Source organism: Schistocerca gregaria, chromosome 3 (assembly GCF_023897955.1).
Source record: "Schistocerca gregaria isolate iqSchGreg1 chromosome 3, iqSchGreg1.2, whole genome shotgun sequence".
Classification (NCBI taxonomy): Eukaryota; Metazoa; Arthropoda; class Insecta; order Orthoptera; family Acrididae; genus Schistocerca; species Schistocerca gregaria.
Genome location: NC_064922.1, coordinates 418880846 through 418901163, shown reverse-complemented (window position 1 = coordinate 418901163; position 20318 = coordinate 418880846). Strand labels below are relative to the sequence as shown.

Sequence of the window (20318 nt, the reverse complement as noted above, 5' to 3'; positions counted from 1 at the left end):
TATATTATACATGTTTGGGTTAGATGTTTGAGTAAATTTTCTTACTAGTTAAATACTATGGAGCTCTGTGGAATTATAAATACATTGTTCTCTAAATTGAGAAATTTTATGTAATGGACAAAAATTATTTACACAAATGTCTTTTGTTGTAGAATTACCGATCCCGGAAGTGTAGTATTGTCCAGGAAGAGGAGGACGAAGACGACATGACATCGTGTTCTGGCCGTGAAGAGTTGGCTCCACCTCACGGTTCCTTGAATAGGCGTGGTTCTCGCTCAGAGGGAAAATTAAACTTGGCGCTACAAGAGCGTCTGGCAGAGTCGGAGCGTCGAAAAGATGGCTCCTCTGCAGGGAATACTGCAACACACAAGATGTCAGTTCCATCCAGCGGTGCCTCAAATTCTGGAGGGGGAATACTCCATGTTGGCATTCGTGATGATACATCACAGCGACCTGTTACAGTGTGGGCTTCACCGGCAAAGAAAGTTCTTCCTACAACAACTGAAAGTTCAAGACTGCAATCGTCAGCAGAGTTGTCGACAAAACTAACACCTACGTATGCCACAAGTAGCACAAAATGGCAAACGGGAATGAAACAGACAGTTCCATTAGTGAAAGTGCCACTAAAAAAACCAACTTCATTAACCTCAAGAGACCCCATTTCGTCCCAAACCCCCTGTCCATCCACAACTACATCTTTTATAACAGAATCTTCCACGATATCCATACCTATACATACATCCTCTCCAGCTATGGAGCAACCTTTACTTCCAAAATATAAGACAATGCCATCACCTACTCGTCCATTACATACTGTTCTGGGTTCACCTCCACTGAATGAAATATTTGAGGAAGGTGAAAGTGTCATCGGAGATACGACACGCTCTAGTCAGACCTCACGCAGCTACGTCAGTCGTCAGAACTACGAGCAGCGCCGAAGTAGGTTCCACAAGACACGGACAGCATCATGTAGTTCTTCGGATGCCAGTGATGATGATAGTGAGAGTCGCAAGAAACGTGCTCATAAGATTACTGGTGACGCAAAGCCATTCCAGCAACAGAGGAGAGATTCACACGACGACTCTAGTGATTCCCAAGATCCCGGTGGAAGTGGAGGTGCTGGTGGAGGTGGCAGCCGATCTCGCGAATCTGCTTCTGAGTGCAATAGTGGTACGGCCCCAGAATCGCATGCTGATTCTGAAAGGACTTCTGCCATAACTAGCAATGGTAATAAAGGAAGTGGAGGGGGCCGGAGACAGTGTCGTAGGCGGCCTGGAGAAACTAGGTTGAGAGAGAGTCAGTCTCTTAATCGTATCACAGAAGTGCAGGAGGCAGAATTATCGCTTTCACTGCCACCACATCAGCAGGCAGAGTATGTGGCTCCTCTGCCTCCCAGCAGAGTGAGAGGTTTTGGGGCTCGTCTGTTCCAGGGCTGGCCTCTCTCACCATCCTGTGCAACTCCATCCAAAAAATCATCTCAGCAGCAAGCATCCCTTGTGATTTCAGATAGAAGTCCTCTGAGGTCAGGGAACTTCAAAAGTGAGAAGAGTACAGAAACTAATGAACAGTCAGTTGATAATTTTTCTGTGTCGCATAGGATAATGGGTGGTTTTCTCGACACCTCGTGTAAGGAATTGGACAGTATCCCTTTAGCCAAATGTCATGGGGAGGGCAAAGAGAACTGTTGCAAATCTGCAACTTCAAAGAATGCAGTAGGAGAGAAGCAGAAAACTAACACCGGGAAGAAAGGAAGACTATTGAGTCGCTACTTTCAGGTTCACAAAAAGCTCTGCCTTCCACTCCCGGGACTGTTTGGTCGAGGCAGACTGTACAAAGCCCAGTCGTGTGGCTCAATTGTTCGTGACCGAGTGACATCCTCCGCACCGGCTTCACTTCTGGTGTGTGGCGAGGAGAGGTGGTGTACTGCTGCAGGCAAAGTACCTACTGGCGAAAGCACCCGCAGATGCAGTGGGACAGCAGCAGGTAATGAAAATAATAAGACTGCTATTGTTGTGGGAGTGGGTGATATTAATCAAAATTTAAAAAATACAGAAACACACTCAGAAAGTCTAGTGCCACTTGGTGCAACTTGTCCAGGTATAGGAATGTGTCAAGTCCACTTAGGTAATACATCACAATGCTGCAGTCTTTGTTAAAGTCCATAGATGAGAACGGCTTTGCTTGTCATGATAAGCTCAGGCAACAGTCATTCCCTGTGCTAGCACTGTCCAGATTAATGTTTATGTAGTTAAAGTCTGTCATACATGACTGATGAGTGCGGTTATAGAATTATGTATTCTGTGTCGGTTGTGACTGACTGATCTAGTCAGTCATTTTTCAGTAATAGTCCTTTGTAAGTATTGTGTTTCATGTAAGTGGTCTTAACATTTAGGTCCAACAAATCTGTGTAGTTAATCATCTGTTACGTAATCTTATTTCCTTTCACTTTAATACATAATTTGCTATACGTTTGTATTTTGGATTTTGTTACAGTCCATCAAATCACAAATATTAAAGTATAATGTATATATGTACAATAACTTTTTTAAGTTATGCCAGTCAGTTTTACTTCTGAGTATGACTTCAGAGATCAGAAACTTCGTGATCATCCTTGTAATGAATCTGTGTAGCATGCTGTCTAATGTAGTAATTTTAATTTTATTTTATGTCCCATGTTATATACTCAGAATCTTTTTTCCTTTCTTCGTTTTATTTTTTATTTTATTTTAAACTGAAAACTTCTTTTACTCTCATATTACTGCAGTATTGCTATATCCCATTCAGTGTGAAGCATATACTGTGATCATCATTTTCTCTACTATTCTTTAGTGTGAACTGCTCATTATCATTTACTCTAAGATCATCATAAAATAATGATATACCTTTCTCATAATTTTTGTACTTGAGTTTGTTCATTTATTCTGCAGTCCATGCTTGCTGAGATTTTGTTTTCACCATAGGAATTAATTTTTACATAAAGACTGTTTACCTACTTCGTCCCCCCCTTCTCCCAAACCCATTGCTAATGTAAAAACATCCATAAAAGACAAAACAAGAATATCAATAACTATAGGAAAAATAATTAAAATTTAATAGCTGAAATGAGTTCATTACCAGAGTGTCACAATTGGACAATTTTTTTTGATACTCACTTACGTGTAAACTGCATAAATAAGATACATAATGCGTCTTATTTTCATAACATAACAGTAGTTTTCTGCCAAAAGATTTTTCTGTTAATAGTTGGGCAACTCAGAAGTTTTATTTAATCATTTATTATGTTTGCATGCAAATAACACATCATTTCATATCTTAATTCATATCAGACATTTCAAATCTTAATTCATATCAGATGAGTCTCAGTAGGCACCTAAACAACAGTGAATACTTTTACAGCTTTTGGATGACTCATTCTTCAGTGCTATTGCACGCACATACCAAAAGTTCGCAGAAGTCTCACTCTTCTTTTTGTGCGTAGTGACAACTGAAAGCCTCATTTATTCAATGAATTGTTACCTCTACTCTGTAAATTATTTACATACTGTCAAGGATTTTCCATTAGCATGCTCATATTAAATGCACACTTTTAATGTGTGATTTTATTAATAGGTTGCTAAATGTTATATGGTATCATTTTTATTCTCCAGTTCTTTTGCGGCTTATAGATGCAAATTTTTTGTTGCATTGACTTTTTTCCTAGTTGCTGCTTTTCTTCTCTTTTCATGTTGCTTACAGTTTAATTCTCTGTGTTAACATTTAGCATGTGCATGTCCAAATATTGCATGCTGTATGTCGTACCGAGCTAAACTGTGCTGTACATAATTCAATATTTGCTGTCCAACAGTGTAATAAGAAAGTTCTCCTTTAATGAATACACAATACGCACAAGTAATGCCAGCAGTGGCACAATAATTTATCAACATCTTAGAAATGAAAATTGCTTACATTTTAATTGCACAATGCAATGTGGAACTCTGACATTGCGAAGCTTGAAATTAGCATTTAGTTACAGATGAAATTATTAGTAACTTGATAAACGTAGAAACAGTAGCTGCAAGACATTCTTTCAGTACAAGTGAAATTCAAATTCTGATTGTCATATATGTTGACTTAATACCTTTCCTTCTCTGATTTTTTTTTTTTTTCATTTTTCCATTTTTACTTTATAGGGAATATATCAGAAGTTAAGCCTCATTTAGATTAGATCTGATCGTGAAAGGTATCTTGTGGTACACTTTATTAGTAATTAATGACTTATAATCCATGATGACTTTAGAGACCCATTTTACAAAAAATAATCCAGGGAACATTCCATCATAGCAACAAAATGAGTTTGGAAAATAAACTTCCAAAAAAATCTCAAAATAAATTGAAAGTGTGTTGTATCAGCTGTGGAAATTATATGTGCCAAAATTTTATGCTTCAATGCTTCAGGAATAGTGACCATTCTAATTCGACTTACAGGTGATGGCCATTGTTCCAATATGAAACTTCCTGGCAGATTAAAACTGTGTGCCGGATCGAGACCTGAACCCAGGAATTTTGCCTTTTGCGGGCAAGTGGTCTACCGAGCTACCCAAGCACAACTTACATCCCATTCTCATAGCTTTACTTCTGCCAGTACCTCGTCTCCTACCTTCAGTGGGGCGTGAGTCATGCTTGGGTAGCTCAATTGGTAGAGCACTTGGCCGCAAAAGGCAAAGGTCTCGAGTTTGAGTCTGTCTGGCACAGAGTTTTAATTTGCCAGGAAGTTTCATAGCAGCGCACACTCCGCTGCAGAGCGGAAATCTCATTGTTCCAATATTTTCATGAAAGCATGCAACATTTTCTCAGGTTTTTTGTGAATTTTATGTATTGCTTCTTTCTATGTGCCGTCAACCACACACCAAAGCTTTTGGGCCTAGATAGTTTTCCACTTTATACATTTTGTTGCTTGCTGTTCAGTGATGTGTCAGTCTGATAAATGACATTATTATGCCTAGCTTACACCGTAAATTCCAGTTATCATATTTCACGCAAATAAACCAGATAAGAGGAATCTCATTCACTTTTTTGTTATTATTATTATTATTATTATTATTATTATTATTATTATTATTATTATTTACCATATCAATTTACATATACAATTCACAACAATATTTTCACAATAAAGTGCAAAAGAAATATGGAAGAGTTTTGGTCTCAATTGGCCTTACAGAGTGATGTCGAGAGAGTATCCATTCCAATGTTATTGGAGAGGCAGTGACTATATTCTTCCAGTCTTCATGGAAACAAGTCTTTGAACATTCCTCTACACTGTGGTCAGTAGTTTGCCCTGAAGCTTCAGAGTCACACAGTGGGCAGTTTGAGAATATCCAGTTGTACATGAAGGACGTGGTTCTTCCATGTTCACACTGGATTATGTCCTGTTGCTTTAGTTTCTCTTAAACAGTTGCAAGCCTATATAATTGTGGGGTCTTCAAGGTCATGACAACATATGCTGGTCCATGTCTCCTTCTACATATCTTCAGTCTTGAGCAATTAGATCTCACGAGATGTCCAGAATGGTTTCCTTGACTTGAGACAGCTGCTGGACGGACCACACAAAATGCCCTGGACAGGTAGCTTTTGGGAAAAATCTCAGTTATTAATTTTTATCCTTTCACACTCACTGCTTGTCATCATCTCAGATGCGGCAGAGCAATGTTACTGAGAGCAGACAGCCAAGATAGAGAAGCTGATGTCAAGGTGCCTGATATGGTTTCCATGGTATGATTCAAATGAACATTCACCTTACTGACATAAATACTCTTGTACCATACTGGTGCGCTACAGCCACAGAATATAGAAGAGACCAGGCTGCTGCACGGAGAGAGTGGAATGTGTCAGCTTAATCTCCCAACCCCCCTTTCCCCCCTCCTCCCCCTAAGTAGTTCCAACTGGTTTCTGGATAATATTGTTTCTGGTCTTCAACTTTTCTCAGTCATTGGCAGCTTTAGTCAGTCTTAAGCTACTTAAGTTAAACATTGTTCTATGTATACATTAAGGTCTGTTTACTTTTTTAATAAAAATGTTTAAATATTAAACAGAATAGACATGGATGTGTATTATGAACTATTTGGAAATATCTGAGAGTTTTATATAAATTACAAATCTTTATTATGCAGATTGCTCTTCTGCATGCAGTCATTTATTATTCATCCACGTTCTTCCCCAATAGTTGGTCTGTCAAATGTTATCTGATTGGCACAATTAACATTTCAAAATTCTCATATGTGCTCCATGATGTATTTTTATCTAAAATTATTTGGAGTATTCTTTTAAGTGTTCATTTTCCTTGAAGAAAGATGGATGACAAAAAAAAAAAAAAAAAGAAAAAATGCTGTCAGCTTGTTACAAAATTGTCAGATGCTGATTGACTTTATTTATCAGTGGCAAGCTTCATATTTATTCATCATAACCCGTGTTAAAAAATATGATTGCATTGACACTTTCTGTAAATTAGAAAGTATAGTATAGGTTTTGGATTGTTATGAGGTGTGTAGCTTCAAAAAACATGGCCATTTTTTATGATCTGGAAAAATTACAATTTACACTGGATTTCTGTTACCAACTTCACTACTTTTGCCACACAAATTTTGTAAAGCCCATTATCTCCCCTCTTGTAAACTGTAAATTAATGTTAAAAACACATAAAAATGCAGTCAGCCTGAAAAGTATTAAGCCTTTTTGGTTAAAGACTCAACTTCTTGCACTGTTATTGGTGCAGCATCCCTTCAGATAAGTTAGAACACCATTTCACATTCAGGATACTTTAATGCACAAATTATTACTTTGTCTCGTCCACAAACTCATTGTGGACAAATAATGTGATGTGTGTATTATTTAGTAGAGCATATTGTAATGTGTACACAGCTTTTTATGTAGTTTTTAGATTGATACTCAAAAATTTTTGCTAGGAGCATATCAGTTCTTGCTGTAATGACTGTTAATGGAAGGGATTTGGATCTCTTATTAACAGAGATTTATTGGCGCAAACACCCATTCTCTTCATATAGGTTTCTTGCTTGATTGTATATTATTTTTAGTTCAGTGTTATGAACTTCAGTTTTGGTTTTTTAGCATAATTCATAAATATTCATGACTTACTGATGATCTGACAAGCACAGATATTGAGTGGAAATAAAGACATGTACTCATAGTGAGCTTCATTGTCTTTATTGTAGGAAACGTGTATACTTTCCAAAAGATTATTTCGTACCATTGTGCTTACACATGACTTGTGTAATTTTTTATACAGATGTGGAGCTCTAAAATAGTAAGTCACAGAATGGGCCTAAGAGTACTTTTTGTCATGTCCAGAAATTCAATCCTTCTTTTATTAGTCTCTCATTTTTAATCAAAAATGTGTTATTTTTCGGTTTATAATTTTAGACTTGGAAGGCAACTGACCTTATTGACTCATTTATATGCCAAATAATCTTATAATATTTGATAGTTGCAGTTGTAATTGACAGTGAAAAATGCAGGGCTGGGGTGCCATTTTTGCTACATAATAGATATATTACTCATAATGATTTCACTAATGAGTTCATAATAAAGACGGTTATCAGCATGCTACAATGTGAATGCTGCAGCTTACTCTTCAAATATCTGGTGTAAAAGTTGTGATGTCTTCAAGTCTATGTTGGCTAGTAAAATGTTTGCTGTGTTGGCCTTACTGCTCTCTCTTCCCTCCAATTCTCTAATGGTATAGTAAATTCCCTTTAGGAGATGATTAAATTTTGAAGTCAAATCAGATCAGTTGTGTCCTTCTGTCCTATACACAAAACAGGCAGTGTGTAAATGTGTGTAGGAGTATTTTGCTAGCAGATTTATGACCCAGACAGTAGTTTTGCAAAATTATTACAATGCTTACAGTAATTTGTATGTGATGTGTACAGAGTTGCCTTTCATTAGCTTTCAGATATGTGTCTACAAATTATAATCATAAAAAGATTGCTACTTCAGTTATTTGTTAACTAGGAGTTATTTCACTTTTGTATAATGCTTGGTTTTGAGGTGAATCATATTGCTTTTCCATAAAAATTATGTGAAAATAAATAAACTCCATTGTACATCAATGTAATAAGGAATAGAGGTATGTAACAAGTAAAGTGGAAAATTTAAGTATTTGATAGAAATGCTTCTGGGCATACTGTGAGCTAAGAGCTTTCAGGTCCAAATATTGGTTTTGTCTGGAGCACAGAGAATAAATAAGTTATGAGAAGATTCATAAATATGGGAGGGACAGGGAGTGACCAAGTTATATAAATGAAGCCAGAGAAACAGTTAAGATGTAGAAAGGAAAAGAAGTGCAGAATAAACTGTCACGGTGAGTTCATTAGAATACAAAAATTAGTTTTTTTGTCATGTAAAACAAAAGTTTAGTGAGTAGTAAATGAAATAACAAAACAGGGATTTAGATGTAACAGTAATACAATTTTAGTGTGTCATGACTATCTAAAGATGAAATGTTAAATTGCTGATATTGACGCGGTCAGATAACATTGAGCTGGATGATAAAGGTGAGGATTGCTGAAAACAAAGAATTGTAAGTGGTAATGTAAGGGTGTGATGGAAAGGCTGGGGCATTGGTGATAACATGCTGGCGTACGTGCATGAATCACCACAGCAGATGAACTTTTTAAACTTTAATTTGGTGGCAGGACTAGTTTCTTTATTCTTTGATGTTTTGTATTTTAATAGCTTTTCTTCAGCAACTTTATGTACAATACACATTTCTTGGTGTTGCATTAACAGTTAGATTCCAAAGAATTCAAGTGACGGTAGTGAGTATTTGTGGGTATTATTTATGCCCCTTTACCATAAGTAAGTGTTTGGCTTATCTGGAATGTGTATAAAAAGGGACAGCTGCAATAAAAAGTGCTATGATGGTTTTCAGCATAAATCAGAAGTAATCTTAGACAGAGTTGACAGGCTAGAGGCTGGAAGTCTAAGACTACTCACGATGAAGACTACTCACGGCGAACTGCATTGTATAATGCATGTACACACACATGTGCCCCTGTGTGTGTGTGTGTGTGTGTGTGTGTGTGTGTGTGTGTGTGTGTGTGTGTCACACAGTCTGACCAAATTTTTTCAGAAACAGTAAAAGTATTGTGAGCTGACATGTTACATGTGAAAAACTGAAATAATGTGCTGGGCCAGGATTTTAATCGAAATGCCATTGTGTTACATACATTCATTAACAGAAGACTGCAATGTTTTGTTCCCCTAAAAATATTTAGAAAGTAATCTTGCTTTTGAAATAATTGCTTAAACCAGAAACACATTTTATTATAAACTTTCACTAACGTTTTTACTCAATGATACACTGCTTTACGTTAATCTTTAGATTATTTCATGTCATACCAACCTGAAATTTACTTTTTTTTGCTAGACAATTAAAAAAAGTGAGTTTGAGCATATTTTGAACCACTTCTTTTTGTGTTCTTTCATTGTGCGTCGCTAAACATACATGGAAATTAAACACCACAGTGTAAATTGTGCTTTCACAATAATTGCTGTGTAATGAACAACTTGTTAAATCTGCCCTAAAAATGCAGTGCTTGCCAGAATTTTACTATGAATTGGGAGATTTTCTTCAGTCCTCTTTTTTAAAGTACACTTACATTCCTAAACATATAAATATTTTTTACTTGTATAACATTTTCAGTATGCAAATCTGCTTAGGGATGGGACTGTATACAGAATCTGAGATGGTGTAATCAAAACATTTCATGAAGCAACTTATTTTCAAATGCCTTTTATTCCCCCTTACTTTTATTTACGTTTCTTATTTCTTAATATTTCCATGAAGCATTACATTTTTTATGGTTGACATAAAACTAATGTAGTTAACATACACATTATTAGTGCATTTGATAGTGTACAGCCAAATATTAATTGCTCATATTGCTATTATAAATTATTCTTTAAACCATTGCAAGACATTTGTTTGCACTATTTTGTGTTGAGATGGATATTTCACAACTAGAAAATCAACAAAATTCTGTAGGTAATGCAATTTTCCACAGTATTGCATACAAATCTTCAGGTTTTTGTGAAAACTTATTTGTGATATATGTGTACGCAGCTGTTTTCACAGAGAGTTTCATTTTTGCTCAAGTGTCCTCCTCTCACATATGATACACAATGTCAAATGCGCTTTCTCAAAATATTAGTATAGTTACAAAGAACCAATTATAAGCAAATTTATGACTGCCTTGTACATATGTCATTGGAGTTATTTGCTTCCTCCAAGAGCAACTACAGGCAGTTACCTTGTTCAAGCTGTACAAATTGCTGTGCATTGTTAGTGTCAAGTTAGTTAAAATAGTGTGATAAAGCAGTGAGAGCTGAACTCCTTTATTTATATAATTTTGTGTGTAAAGTTGACAGACTTTTAGATTGTAGAATCCACAAATAGCACTTTTAATGTGTTGAAAGTGTGAACAACTTTTCTTTTAAGAAATATTTTTGTTTCCCAGTACCTTTATTACTGTGTAAATAAGTAATTTTCTAATGCTATTACACAGCAATTGAGATGAATAAAAATAAATCACATTGAATGTCCTGTCTTCCATTTTATTACTCTGTAAAATTCTTTCTGTGTGTATCTGTGTATATATAACTAATAAGGTATCATATGCTACACATGGAATCTGCAGTCTTACATTCTTTCAGTTTTGAGAATAAAATAAATTTGGGCTTCTTGTCTTGATATTCTGTTGCTTTTAATTTGCCTTTATGCAAATGGGAGCCAGACTTGTCCATTAGATGGAGACAGAAAATTTTTCAGGAGTGAATATGTCTGTCAGTCTTCAATTTTTTGTAGTTAATGTCTCTGAAGCATTAGTTCTGCCCCACACTTATGTGTAGTGTAAACTGTGTAGTATTTACTGTGTGTGTGCTGTAAAAATAATTACTGCATGTTTTATTTAACAGTTTTTAAATATCTAGTCAAACGCTCCCCTATTTTTCTCTTATAAAAATGTTTGCTGCTTTATGTCAGCACATTGACTGTATTATATGAAATGCCTCATTCAAAGTATGTTAAATCTCAGATTTCATGTAACTGTACATTTTGTAGTCAGATATTTAAGATATTCTTATTATATATGCAAAATATGTATATATTTATGTGATGTCAAATATTGTTGTCTTTTAATATCATTGTTATGAAAGCTTTTTTCCATTACTATGTTGTATTTCTAAAAAGTGAGAGACATACATCTGTTTGTTTAATCTTGAAACCTTGCATTCAGATAATGTACAAATAAACTGTTTGTTGTTAGAAAGGTGTTGTTATTAGTCCTTGATGCTGTATTGTGTGTGTATACTTCATTGATATCAAGAGATGCAGCCAAGTATATTACAGTAAATTGTTTGAAAAAATTATAGATGACTCACTGTCAAGAAAGTATACAGGTTTACATTTTATGGAGACATGGACCATTAATGCACATTCAATAGTAGATGCCACTCAGAGATGGAACAAGCTTATTTTGTTCATAAGCTTTTGCCAGTTCTGTGAATTTTTTCTAAGTTTTGTTTGTATTTATCAAGCCAGTCATTCAAAGCTTAAAATTCAAAATTTGTTACATGGTAAATTCATGAGATATTATCTGACCTTTAGATACTTCTATGTATAACAGATTCTATGCTAAGGTCTTGGTCCTCTTGTCGCTAGATGACTAAGTTAGCTAACAAGGTAAGAAAATACCACCCCCTGTAGGACTATGCTTAGTAAATAACTAGTGCATTATACCAATCTTGAGTTTGGTGACAACAGGGACTATAGTTTGTGACTTCATCACAAGAAGCTAGAAAATGTACCTGGGAAGTCCATGAGTAATGCAAGTTTTGCTAATATGGCTTTAGTTTTTGTTAATGTATCAGGAAACAATATATAGTTATACAATTGGCTTCTCAGGTCAGCTTCCAAGCATGAAGCATATGGTTGCATCTCCATGCACATTCTTTTATGTTAATATATCAGAAAACAATGTAATTTTATACCATTGGCTTCCGTGATCAGCTTCTGGGCATGAAGTATGTGGTTGCATCTCTGTGCACATTCTTTTGCGTTCCACTTTATTCAAGAATTGATAAGCTGTGATTGAATTTAACAATGTTGTGAAAGGATAGTTGCTACTCTCTGTATGTAGTGGATGTGCTGAGTCACAGACAGGCACAACAAAAATGTGTTTACATTTATGTGATGAGAAATACCTATTTTAAATGCGAACAACTGAGGCATACTGAAACTCGCTGATCACTAAGATATTTTTTTTATTTCAATCATGCCATTACACACGTCTTCCACTATCTTTCGTTACTTATTATGTAGGAGTTAATGGGGTGTGAGTTTTTTTTTATGTATATGAGGTATGTCCACAAAGTAAGTTCTATTTGGTTATATAAAACAAACATGTACAGATACAAAAAAAAAAAAATTATCGTACAAAAATCTACAACTGTTAAACTACTATTCTGCATAGCTTCCGAAATTTTGCAGTCACTTGTCATAGCGTGGTAAAAGTTTTTGTATGCCTTCTTTATAGAAGGTTGCTGCCTGTGTATTCAACCATGTGGTAACATGTTCTTTCAGCTCATCATCACTGAAGTGTTGACCACCAAGGACAGATTTTAGGTGTAAGAAGAGATGGAAGTCGCTAGGAGCGAGGTCCAGGCAGTACGGAGGATGATCAAACGTGTCCCATTGAAATTTCCGTAAGAGTTGTTTGGTCACATTCGCCGTTTGAGGTCGGGCATTATCGTGTAAAAAAAATAACACCTTTTAACAGTAATCCTCGGCACTTGTTCTGTATTGCGAGGCGCAATTTCTTAATGGTCTCTCAGTAACCATGTACATTGATTGTTTGGCTTCATGTTAAGAAATCAATCAGCAAAATGCATTTTTTGTCCCAAAAAGTGGTGCACACGACTTTTCGAGGTGTCAAGATTTACTTAAGTTTAACCTGTGTTGGGGATGAAGTGTGCCTCCATTCCATTGATTGCCATTTTGTTTCAGGGGTGTCGTATGATACCCAAGTTTTATCCCCCATGACTATCCAAGACAGAAAACCATTGCCTTCTTCATTGTAGCGTGTCAAAAACTGAAGTGCACTGCTCATCCATTGTTTTTGTGTTGTTCAGTAAGAATTTTGGGTACCCAACGTGAGCAAAGTTTTTGAAACTTCAGGTTTTCAGGTACAATTTCATGAATTAGTGATTGTGAGATTTGCGGACCTTCCATAGCAAGGGCACTAAGTGTAAACTTACGTATGTGCTTAATCTTCTCTTCAATTGTGTTAACCAGTTCATCAGTAATCACAGATGAGTGCCCACTTCGTTCTTCATCGCGCAATTGATCACGTCCTACATTGCATCTGACCCATCTTCTAACCATTGAATCACTCATAGCATTTTGTCCATAAACCTCGCAGATTTACAAATGAATTTCCTTTGGTTTAACTTTCTTTGCATTTAGAAAACGAATCACTTATCTGACTTCACACGCAGCGGCATTTTCAATTACGGCTGAAATTATAAAAAAGCACTACAAAGCACATGTCAGCAGCAGCGATCTGAAAATGGCTTACATGTCTTCTCCTTGAGTCAGAGTAACTGCCGCCTATGCTCAGAACTGAAATCATGGATGACCCTCATATATATTGTTGAACCTTGAGGTATGTCCTGTATTAATAATTTCTTGGTGAAGTGAAAATTTATAATCAGATCATCTATTTGTTCATAATTTTTGTACTTTGTTCATGAGACATCAAGTTTGTGAGTAGATGGTTCGTATTTGAATCCCTAACTTTGTACATCCTCAGCTTTTGAGGACGTATCTATAGTCCACTAAGTCGAATGTGTTTGGCAGGTCCAAAGCTATACCCACAGCCTACATACTCTGATCTAGCAACCAGAATACTTCATGAGAGAACTATGTAGCTGCATTGGCCGTGTTCAAATCCTTCCTAAAACCTTACTATGCTTCTACAAGTACTGGTAATTTGTGTCTTGTGAAATAGGAACTAACCTGAAACAGATAATAGTTTGAACTATCTTACTACAGGTGGAGATTAATAATATTGTTCTTTAATTTGAGCATTATTCCTTATATACTTGCTTGATCACATTCATTTTAGAGTGATGGTTACATGTTTTCCTTAATGCTACTGTTAAGAAGGTAGAGAACATATTTAGAATTTCCTTTCAGGCACATTTTAGTAACCACTCTTGGTATGCTATCAGTATGCTTTTATCATGAACATCATAATTTTTGTGGAGGCCTTCTATATTTGTTTAATCTTTTTCTCCTGCACTTTATGGACTGTATTCTCTTTTCTGTTCTGGCTTCACAGTTCTCTGTAGTGTGTCTTGGGTCATCCTTGATCTCTCCTTACCCTTGTCATATAATCCAATGCTGCCTTGAGAAGTCTGGTATTTTCCATTCTTTGTAAGTGAACATTCCAGTTCTGTCTATTATTTAATATTTTATTAATATTCTCCAATCATATGAAGATTAAAATCTTGTAGGTATCAAATAACAGTAGATTCTCTCTCTCTCTCTCTCTCTCTCTCTCTCTCTCACACACACACACACACACACACACACACACACACACACACATACTCACTTTTAGTTTTATGGATTCCTTCCTTCACAGAAGAAGTATTTAAAGAAACGGAGAATATTCTTTACTTACATAAATAAGTCACTCGGGGTTCTGACTGAAAGGAGACACATTTAGACAGGATGAGAATGAAACCAACCATGAAATTTCAGCAGCTGATGAAATCTGAAAATTTGAAATGTTGTATTTAGTGTAAATGGCAGTTATAAAGTTAGAGATAAATGTAAGAGTGACTGAAAACAGAAACACAATTGCGTCAATAACAAGAAGTGAGAAGAAATGGTGAAAATGAGAAAGTGTCAAAATGGATACACATTTTACCCTGTGAACTGCTGTATCATGTAACAAACAGTACTTTGTGTACCACTGTTTTTCCACCAATTTTTGTTCAGTTCATGGCAGTACCTCAAAACAGTTGTTCAACTGCTGTCACACATCCGTATGAATTTTAATTTTTCTGATTCTATAATTATAGCCGTTATGAGATATATGTGGGAGGAAATGTGTTTCATGACTCATCTTGTAATTCGTCCTCTAAGAAAAAAGTAAGATTTTGCATAGTACAAAACAGTTTTCTTGCATTATTTGGAATTAAAGCAAACAAAGAATATTAGGACTATTTTACACAACCATCTCCTTACATCCTGTACAATGTCTGATATACAGGTTATCATTCAGAATCTTTATTGTGTGTTGCTGGCAGTCAGCCTGTGAACTTAACATTCGGAGGCATCTGTCTCATCACAAATTAGTGTGTAACATTGAAGTAGTTTGACTGTTAGGCATAATAACTGCATGTTAGGCTCTATTATGACTGGGGTACATTATGTAGGGTGTAAAATAGAGGTGGTTAGAGTTAAATATATTACTAAGTAGTTGTAAAGTATGCGTGCATGGCTTGTAACTACTGTGTAGCATTGAACATGAGGTAACAGGAATGATTTAAAAGTTAGCATTTCACAGAAGCATTAGCATTTAATACTCCAGCAAGCACCACTTTGCTCCATACTCTGTAATTTGATTTTTTACTTTTGTTTTGTCATATATATAATTTGCCTAACCTGTATTGTAAAGCAGAAATTTAAGCTTTTGCTTAGTTGTGCTTTTCTCTTAACTTTATTCATCTCTGCCTAAATAATTTGAGTGCATACAATTGCTGCTTATTGTGAGGCGAGAAAAATTAATTTTGAAAACTTTTAACTTTCTTTTCTCTGATTTACATTTTTTGTCACACTTTCTTGCTTCAGCCTCATTGTAAACTGTTTTGGAGACTAGTCTGAACACAGTGAGAAGAATCATAATGTGGAGTTCTTTTTGTATTGCACTTGGTTATGTTTAGAGTATGGTTTTTGTATTGGATGAGGACAGAGGCAGTGACAGTATGAATTGTATGAACACCGCATCTGGTTTATGGGCTTCAAACACGTGATGGACAGTCATGCTGTTATGTATGTTTGTGGCTGTGCAGAGTTTTGGGGGGCTACTTTTTCACTTGTTTTCAGTGGTGTGAGAAAGTTTTTAATGTACATTAAAACAACAAAACCATTCTATACACTGTGATAATAAACATATTTCTTGTATTTTACAGAAATTCATGTCTGATGATTATTAAGATATCACATGTTTCTGTTACTATGTGTTAATACAAATACTATGCTACATGAGTATATTTGTAGGTGTTATGATGTAGAATTTCAGGGTGTTATAGAACTTTTCAGGAAAATCTCAAGCTGGTGGAGGCAGTTTGGAACATATCAACAATTATAAAGAATGTACAAATGAAAGTCAAAATGTTAGGAAATGACAGAGAACCTTATATCTGTACAGTGCTGTATTGTTGCAGCGGCTCTTATTAGTTATTTACTAGCTAATCAAATGAACAAATGGCTTCAATGTGTATTTCCCATTGAAATTAACATTATTGCAGATTTTCTCACTGAAAGTATGAGTGTTTTCTCCTCTTTTTACCACTCTCAGTGATGTGTAAAGAATGCATAGCTGACACAAGCATTTCAACTTTGACATTTTGTAAGTACATTCTTGACAAAAATATTGCTGAACATGCAGTTTTTCATAACACAAATTGTTCATGGATTCTAGTCACCATCCCAGATTGTAAGGAAAGTACAACTTCTATTAAAAAAATAGAACATCAGTATAAGGTAGATACCTGTTGAGTTTAAAAGCCATTAGTGAAAAACCTCTGTGGCATCTGCAAGCCCCTCTGTTGTATTTTATGCTTGTCCAGGTAAAGGGAGCTTTGTCAGGGTCAAGATTCATTTCCCTCACTGCTTTTTGGGCTTCCTGGATCATAATAATTCTCTCAGGACACTCCCTATTATTTGGGTGGGTTGTCAGGTAATATTCACACCCAGCTCAACAAGAAGAACCATGTGTTCAATCCTCTTGAACACACACAAGTCAAAATATGACTGGAAAGCAGTAAGTGAACCCAGTTCAATTACCAGAATGAGAGGGAGATTTTGGAGTTCACAAATAGACATTTACTCCATGTTGCATTTGATTGCTAAATAGCATGAGAAGATCCCAGTTGTGACTGAGCTCCACAACACTCTTAAATACAGCAAAAGGACAATGACATCAGAGATGGAGAAAACTTTGAAGTTGAGACACATTGCAAGATTGAAGGTGTCACATATTTTAAAACTATCATTTTACATCTATTCCTTCGATATGTTTCACATGCTACTGATTTGGGCACTCTTCTGTAGTAAGTAAGGTAAAGGCGGTGTGCGGAAAATTGGTAAAGCAATTCACAAAGAAGCAACATTTTGTCCACTACCACCATGCTGTGCTAACTGTGGCATACCAATATACTGCCTGAAGTTAAGATTATGCAGTGTACCCCAAGAACAAGAAAATACTAGAGATAAAGACCATCAGGCATGCACTATACAGCAAAGTTAAGAAAGTATACAAATCACAAAAGCTATTTGTGTTTTCAACATTGTTCAAGGTAATGTTGAAGAAGTAGCAAGTAAAAGAGGTGTGTGTGTGTGGGGGGGGGGGGGGGGGAGCCTTTGGTTCTCCAAATCTACAAGAATTGTTTCTTCTCTGAAACAGACACAAAGTTATAATTCATAAACCCACAAAAATGACTCAAAATCCATCTGACTGCCTAGATTATCGTTGTCTGTAAAGTCTAATATGAACATGTGCTGAAGCTATGGAGTCTGAAGTCTACCTCAAAGTTTAGGAGTCATGTGGAGGAACACCAAGTGAGGTGGCGCAATGGTTAGCACACTGGACTCTCATTCGGGAGGATGACGGTTCAATACCACATCCAGCTATCCTGATTTAGGTTTTCCGTGATTTCCCTAAATCACTTCAGGTAAATGCCGGGATGGTTCCTTTGAAAAGAACATGGCTGACTTCCTTCCCCATCCTTGTATATTTGAAAGAGACCAATGACCACGCCGTCTGGTCTCCTTGTCCAAACAACCCAACACAACTCATGTGGAGGAACTGAAATTCTGGACACAAGAGTGGTTAATGTATTTTAATGCTTTCTCTTCCAACCAGGTGGATCACCATACTTTGGTGAACTCTGCTTGGCTACCACATGCCCCCAGTCTTTGCAGCACCTCTTCCCTAGTGCTGCACGTGTTTTCTCTTGCTGTTCTTTTTCCATTCCCTTGCGGAACATGTCCTGGTTATTTTTGGGAATGTGTTGTGATGTTTTGGTAACCCAGCATTGGAACTGTCCCTCCTTTGGTTTTTCCTTCCTTCTTTCTATGAGAGCTCCCTTGATTTTTCTTCCTCCCTGTGCACTCCTGAAGACCAGCCCATGCGTTTGACATGTAACAGGTGACTGGGTAATGTGTAATTCTTTGCCCCAGGTCAACAGGTGAGGTTCATTATACCATCTGGTACAGGCCAAACCCAGGGAGGGGTGATTGCCTGAGCTGTTACCTTCCCTATTGCCAATTGGCCACTCTGCTGTCTGGAGTTCAGGAGGTGTGTGCTGATGTGTGAACAATCACCTAAAGCAAGAGAGCCCCCTGTGAGGGGGCTCCCAGTTGGATGGAGTGCACCATTGGAGATGCTGGCAACCGTGGGGCATTTTTTCGCAGTGAACCAATCATATTCCTCTCAGTCTACATCTACTAAATGTAAACAAAATGAGGCTAAGGATTCAGTGATTCTCTCAGCTGCATCTTGGTTCCTCATGGTGTCACATACTGAAGGAGGTCAGTCTTTTGCTACAGTGAATCTGCTTATTATTCAGAAAGGTGTTGATGCAATTACAGGCCCTATGAAATCCTGCTCTCACTTATGTGATGGGACTTTGCTCCTGGACACTAACCCAACAACTGCTTACAGCTTTGCTCCTCCACAGATATCCTGTTTGTGTCGAGGCCCATTGTTTGCTAAATTCTTCATGTGGCGTTTCTTACACTTGGCTGCTTGATGGTCTGACCAGGGGGGAAATCCAACATTATCTCTCTGATCAGGGCTTCACTAAGGTCCATCAGGTAATGAAAAAGGTGGATGCAAACTTAGTGCCTACACACACTCTTTTTTTCTCACATTAGATAGAGAAAGTGCTTCCATTGAACATTAAGGCAGGCTATAAAGTCATTACAGTCCAACTATACATTCCAAACTCGATGCATTACTACCAGTGTCCACATTATAAACACACTTGTGCGTTCTGCCAAAACATGGCCAGATGTGGTACTTGTGATAGAGATGTTCATGAGGGCAGTTGCCTGCCTCCATCTGCCCGCTGTATCAATTGTGATGGCAACCATGCCACCTCCTCCCATGAATGTCCCATGCATCTAGACCAGTGGTCCGTTCAGGAGATCTGAGTGAAGAAAAAGGTATCATACTCAGTCACTCACAATCTGCTGGTTGGTTGACAGCCCTGCATTTTACCTTCTGGCACTTATAGTACTTCTTCAAGGAGAAGTCATTTTTTTTAGCTCTCTTTCCTAGCTGTCTATAGGGCTTAATGTACAGTCGCTTTTAGCTTCTTTTACATATTGGTGTTCTCAGGTTATGACATGGACTCTTGTGAACTCTGTTGTTTTTGTACTCTAAAAAAAACTTTCTCATACGAGTTTTATTGTATTCAGTTATGCTGCTGATAATTTAATTATGTAAACGTGCCTATATTGCCCTGCTGAGGTATGTTTGCCAATACATTCTAAGGTTTTAGTAGCATAACACAACAACAGTCCCTCTACTGTTTTTTCTTTCCTTCTTTGTTCTCCACCACCTGTCCTTCCTCCCCTTTGACGTCTCTTCTTCCTCCCTTTGTGTTCCTGAAGGCTGGCCGATGCATCTGACATGTTAACAGGTGACTGGGTAATGTGTAATTTCCATCCCCGGATTGACAGGTAGGGTTCACATGTTACTAAAATGTAGACTTTCACGGCCGGAAATGTCATGTGCATTATAATTATCCGGGCTGGGAATTGACACAGAATTCATCAACCGACCACGGCATAACAGCACGGGTATATAATGGACAGCATTCATACGTACCCCTGGTACAGGCCATTGCACATGGAGGGATGACCACCTGAGCTGTTATCTTGCCAATTGGTCCCTCTGTCAGGAATTCGAGAGGTGTGACCTGAGATGTGAACAATCACTTAAGGCGGGTGAGCTCCCCTTTGG

The 20318-nt window shown here is 36.9% G+C and overlaps 1 protein-coding gene across 4 annotated transcripts in view; it reads left to right on the top strand.

Moving 5' to 3' along the window:
- The window catches only part of LOC126356220 (SNF-related serine/threonine-protein kinase-like), a 326256-nt gene that overhangs the window by 265622 nt on the left and 40316 nt on the right, over positions 1-20318 (top strand). For 2 of the 4 annotated variants that reach the window (XM_050007035.1, XM_050007036.1), the window contains one exon: positions 153-1983. In XM_050007035.1, the coding sequence (XP_049862992.1) occupies positions 153-1983 (1831 nt within the window). Of the gene's footprint in view, positions 1-152; positions 10327-20318 lie in introns of those variants that run through there. The other 2 variants (XM_050007032.1, XM_050007034.1) reach the window with 1 other exon arrangement.